General features: G+C 40.8%; 1 protein-coding gene across 1 annotated transcript in view; it reads right to left on the bottom strand.

Annotated features, from left to right (window-relative positions):
* Positions 1-6,000, bottom strand: part of LOC112215234 (zinc finger protein 385A) — a 149,122-nt gene that overhangs the window by 60,314 nt on the left and 82,808 nt on the right. Inside the window, exon 2 of the mRNA XM_042299650.1 lies at positions 1,042-1,190. Within this exon, the coding sequence (XP_042155584.1) occupies positions 1,042-1,190 (149 nt within the window). The remainder of the gene's footprint in view (positions 1-1,041; positions 1,191-6,000) is intronic.

Below are 6,000 nucleotides of genomic sequence, written 5' to 3' on the forward strand. Positions count from 1 at the left end.
TCAGATTTTGTTCAATGATTCCAGTGTCTGTAATATTCTCTCTACTAGTCCGTTTACAGTGATGTATTTACATGTAGTAGCATATTGAAACATGTGTCACAAATTTTGTACTACAATATTTAATGATTGTACTTACAACTACACAGTGAAACTATCGGTATCCTGTGTGTGGGTGATCTAAATGAATGTTACTATGGTATTTCATGATAAATTAGTTATTTGAACCAATGATTCTGCAAGTACAAGGTTTCTTTAAAGATATGAATGCACAATGCAATGTTTTGAACATTGGACAGCCTGTGTTACAAGTGGTGATCGTTTTGAGTTTTGTGTCTAGAGTTTTGAAAAATGACCACTAGGTTCTGAAATTAGTGCCAAAGTGATTGTAAACTGTAACAACGCTTCCACAGGTACATGTTCATTAATTGTTTATGGTTCATTGAACAAGCATGGGAAACAGTGTTTAAACACTTTGCAATGAAGATCTGTGAAGTTATTTGGATTTTTACAAATTATCTTTGAAAGACAGGGTCCTGAAAAAGGGACGTATCATTTTTTGCTGAGTTTACATCCATGGAGTGTGTGTGGTGTGTGTGTTTGTGCATATTCTGTGTTGGTATCTGTTGGCTGTGTGTTTGTATGTGTATGCTGTGTTCGTGTGCTGAGTATGTATCATGTGTGTGCAGTGTGTGTGTGTGTGCGTGTGTGCGTGTGTGCGTGTGTGTGTGTGTGTGTGTGTGTGTGTGTGTGTGTGTGTGTGTGTGTGTGTGTGTGTGTGTGTGTGTGTGTGTGTGTGTGTGTGTGTGTGTGTGTGTGTGTGTGTGTAGTGTGTGTGGTGTGTGTGTTTGTGCATGTGTATCTGCGTATTCTGTGTTAGTATCTGTTGGGTGTGTGTTTATGTGTATGCTGTGTTCGTGTGTGTGTGTGTGTGTGTGTGTGTGTGTGTGTGTGTGTGTGTGTGTGTGTGTGTGTGTGTGTGTGTGTGTGTGTGTGTGTGTGTGTGTGTGTGTGTGTACTCGCGATGTTGAATACAGTACTCACAGTGTTGAAGTTGTGAAACAGGCCCATGCTGTGTTGTGGTGGAGCTGTGTCCATGGGGAACTGGAGGAAGGGCTTCATATCCAGGTGTGGCTGGATCATATTGGGGGTCCGCAGGAACGCAGGCATCGCCCCCGCACGGTTTATACCTCCTACAGAGAGGGAGGGACATGGTTAAAATACACACACTGAATAGTACAGGCAGTAGGCTCTTGTATGTCCTTGAAAGTGTCCTGGGATCCATTCTCCCAAACATGGCGAGAATCTCCATCAACTGCAGCAAAGAAAATAGTGGGCTATAATAACTCACTCACTATCATATAATAAGGTTGCAACACACAGGCACACATTTGTGAATAACAGTCACATGTCACATTAGGGATTGTCCTCTAAAACCTTTCCAGTGGAAAAAGTGGGGAGAGAAACAAAGCCAGCATAGTGTTTCATTTGAAGGGGCTGCCAGTGTCAGGCAGTGGTTATGAAACATCTTCTTTCTACATCATTGTTCTTATCTCTCTCTCTCTCTGCACCTCTCTTAATCTGTCTACCCCCTTCTCTGCCTATCTCTCTCTCTTTCTCTGCCTCTCAGTTCAATACAATTCAATGGGCTTCATTGGCATAGAAACATATGTTAAGATTGGCAAAGCAAGTGAAGTAGATAATATACAAAAGTGAAATAAACAATAAAAATTAACAGTAAACAATACACTCACAGAATTTCCAAAAGAATAAAGACATTACAAATGTCATATTATGCATATATAGTGTTGTAACGATGTACAAATGGTTAAAGTACAAAAGGGAAAATAAATAAGCATAAATATGGGTTGTATTTACAATGGTGCACGTGCTTCTACACCTGCATTGCTTGCTGTTTGGGGTTTTAGGCTGGGTTTCTGTACAGCACTTTGAGATATCAGCTGATGTACGAAGGGCTATATAAATAAATTTGATTTGATTTGATTTGAATGGTGTTTGTTCTTCACTGGTTGACCTTTTCTTGTGGCAACAGGTCACAAATCTTGCTGCTGCGATGGCACACTGTGTTATTTCACCATGTTCCGTGTTTTAGGCACACTTTATGTTATTTTGTGCTGTCATTTTGACCGGAATAAAAAGTGGGACTGTTCACTACACTCTGCTCTCCTGCACTTGACTTCGCCTCCGATACACACTCGTAACATCATCCATTAGATTTGGGAGTTTATGAAAAACTGGTTTGTTTTCAAATTCTTTGTGGAGTTGTGGAATCTGAGGGAAATATGTGTCTCTAATATGGTCATACATTTGGCAGGTTAAGAAGTGCAGCTTAGTTTCCACCTCATTTTGTGGGGAGTGTGCACATAGCCTGTCTTCTCTTGAGAGCCAGGTCTGCCTACGGCAGCCTTTCTCAATAGCAAGGCTATGCTCACTGAGTCTGTACATAGTCAAAGCTTTTCTTAAGTTTGGGTCAGTCACACTGGTCAGGTATTCTGCCAATGTGTACTCTCTCGTTTCTGGCCAAATAGCATTCTTGTTTTCTCTAATTTTTGGTTAATTATTTCCGATGTTTCAAGAAATTATCTTTTTGTTTTCTCATGATTTGGTTGGGTCTAATTGTCTTGCTGTCCTGGGGCTCTGTGGGGTCTGTTTGTGTTTGTGAACAGAGCCCCAGGACCAGCTTGCTTAGGGGACTCTTCTCCAGGTTCATCTCTCTGTAGGTGATGGCTTTGTTATGGAAGGTTTGGGAATCGCTTCCTTTTAGTTGGTTGTAGAATTTAACGTCTCTTTTCTGGATTTTGATAATTAGCGGGTATCGGCCTAATTCTGCTCTGCGTGCATTCTTTGGTGTTCTGCATTGTACACAGAGGAAGTTTTTGCAGAATTCTGCATGAGTTCTTGGTTGGTGAGCGGTCCCCAGAGCTCACAATCATAAATGGCAATGAGTTCTATAAATGTTTCAAGTAATTTTAGCCAGTTCCTAATTGGTATGTCTAATTTTATGTTCCTTTAGATGGCATAGAATGCCCTTCTTGCCTTGTCTCTCAGATCGTTCACAGCTTTGTGGACGTTACCTGTGACTCAGATGTTTAGGCCAAGGTATATGTTGTTTTTTGTGTGCTCTATGGCAATGGAGTCTAGATTAAATTTGAATTTGTGGTCCTGGCGACTGGACCTTTTTTGGAACAACATTACTATTGGTCTCACTGAGATTTACTGTCAGGGCCCAGGTTTGGCAGAATCTGTGCAGAATATCTAGGTTTTGCTGTCCCCCTTGGTTGGGGACATTTGCTAGGTTTGTTATTTTCACTGGGGAAATGTACGAGTCTGCTGTTAATGATAATGCAGAGGATTTTCCTGAGGTTGCTGTTGGCGCATATCCCACGGTAGTTATTGTGGTCAAATTTCTCTCAACTTTTGTGGATTGGGGTAGTACTGTATACTACTTTATCACTGACCTCAACCCAGAGTCTCTCAGAGCGTTCACAGTCTGACGCCCCTATCAGATCACAGCAAAATCACAGTCTACTTGAACAGAGCAATACTCAATCATGACGTATCAAAGCCAAAGTAACTGAGTAATATTGAGAAATGCTATAGATGGAAGGAAAGTAGTGTGGAAACCTACCAAAAAAAGTTACTGTAAGTATCAAAAAAGTAAAAGTATAAATAATTTAAAATCACTTATATTAAGCAAACCAGACGGCACAATTGTTTTTTCTTTTTTCTGATAACCAGCATCCCGGAGTCGACGTTGAGACTGGTGTTTTGCGGGTACTATTTAAAGAAGCTGCCAGTTGAGGACTTGTGAGGCATCTGTTTCGCAAAATAGATACTCTAATGTACTTGTCCTCATGCTCAGTTGTGCACCGGGGCCTCCCACTCCTCTTTCTATTCTGGTTAGTTTGCACTGGTTAGTTAGCTGCAAGTTTGCTCTGTTCTGTGAAGGGCGTAGGACACAGTGTTGTACGAGATATTCCGTTTCTTGGCAATTCCCCGCATGGAATAGCCTTTATTTCTCAGAACAAGAATAGACTGACGAGTTTCAGAAGAATGTTTTTTGTTTCTGGCCATTTTGAGCCTGTAATCGAACTCACAAATGCTGATGCTCCAGATACTCAACTAGTCTAAAGAAGGCCAGTTTTATTGCTTCTTTAATCAGAACAACAGGTTTCAGCTGTGTTAACATAATTGCAAAAGGGTTTTCTAATGAACAATTAGCATTTTAAAATGATAAACTTGGATTAGCTAACAGAACGTGCCATTGGAACACAGGAGTGATGGTTGCTGATAATAGGCCTCTGTACGCCTATGTAGATATTACATTAAAATAATATGCCGCCGTTTCCAGTTACAATAGTCATTTACAACATTAACGTCTACACTTGTCACACCCTGACCTTAGTTATCTTTCTTTAATATTTTAGTTAGGTCAGGGTGTGACAAGGGTGGTTGGTTTAGTTTTTGTATTGTCTAGGTGTTTTTGTCCCGTCTAGGGTTTTTGTATATCTATGGGGTTTTAGTATGTCTAGGTATATGTAGGTCTATGGTGGCCTGAATTGGTTCCCAATCAGAGACAGCTGTTTATCGTTGTCTCTGATTGGGGATCCTATTTAGGTTGACATTTTCCATTTTGGCTTTGTGGATTATTGTCTATGTGTAGTTGCATGTCAGCACTCGTGTTTATAGTGTCGCGGTCGGGTTGTTATTTTGTTAGTTTGTTTAAGTGGTCTTCCTGTAAATAAAGACGAATGTATTCTTATCACGCTGCGCCTTGGTCTCATCGTTATGATGAACGTGACAACACTGTATTTCCGATCAATTTGGTGTTAATTTAATGGACAAAACATTTTATTTTCTTTCAAAAACAAGGACATTTCTAAGTGACCCCAAACTTTTGAACAGAAGTGGAACATCTTAGTAAGACCAAAATAATGGTGTTGCCAGGACCACAAATACAAATTCCATCTAGACACTGTTGCCCTAGAGCACACAAAAAAACTATATATACCTCAGAGCCACAGGTAACTTCCACAAATCTGTGAATGATCTGAGTGACAAGGCAAGAAGGGCTTTCGATGCCATCTAAAGGAACATCAAATTCGACCTACCAATTAGGATCTGGCTAAAAATACTTGAATCAGTTATTTAAAGAACCCATTGCCCTTTATGGTTGTGAGGTCTGGGGTCTGCTCACCAACCAAGAATTCACAAAATAGGAAAAACAGGAAGCGATTCCCAAACCTTCCATAACAAAGCCATCACCTACAGAGAGATGAAACTGAGAAGAGTCCCCTAAGCAAGCTGGTCGTGGGGCTCTGTTCACAAACACAAACAGAGCCCCAGGACAGTAACACAATTTGACCCAACCAAATCATGAGAAGACAAAATGATTACTTGACACATTGGAAAGAATTAACCAAAAAACAGAACTAGAATACCATTTTGCCCTAAACAGTGAGTACACAGTGGCAGAATACCTGACCAATGTGACTGACCCAAACTTAAGGAAAGATTTGACTCTGTACAGACTCAGTGAGCATAGCCTTGCTATTGATAGAGGCAGACCTGGCTCTCAAGAGAAGACAGGCTATGTGCACACTGAGTGTAATTTAATGTTTACTGTTAAGTTTTTCATTTTTCATTTCACTTTTGTTTATCTATTTGACATGCTTTGGCAATGTAAACATGTTTCCCATGCCAGTAAAGCCTTGAAATTGAATTTAATTAAGTGAGAGAAAGTGTCAAAGAGAAAGAAAGAGAGAGCGAGAGATTAGTGTAAAAGTGGGAGAGAGTTGGGGCTCATTTGAAAAGGACTGAGACTTTGGGAATGTGCTGTCTCAGCCAAAGCCCAGCTGCTGCTTGCCTCTGCTCTTTGCTCCATGTCCACCTGGGTGCTCAGTGCATCTGTAAACCCCAGGGCTGAGCTGCTGAGGCCTGCCTCATTGCCTCCCATTAGGCATGCGTGGCTGTTCTCTAACA

This window comes from Oncorhynchus tshawytscha, linkage group LG16 (assembly GCF_018296145.1).
Source record: "Oncorhynchus tshawytscha isolate Ot180627B linkage group LG16, Otsh_v2.0, whole genome shotgun sequence".
In the NCBI taxonomy this organism is placed as follows: Eukaryota; Metazoa; Chordata; class Actinopteri; order Salmoniformes; family Salmonidae; genus Oncorhynchus; species Oncorhynchus tshawytscha.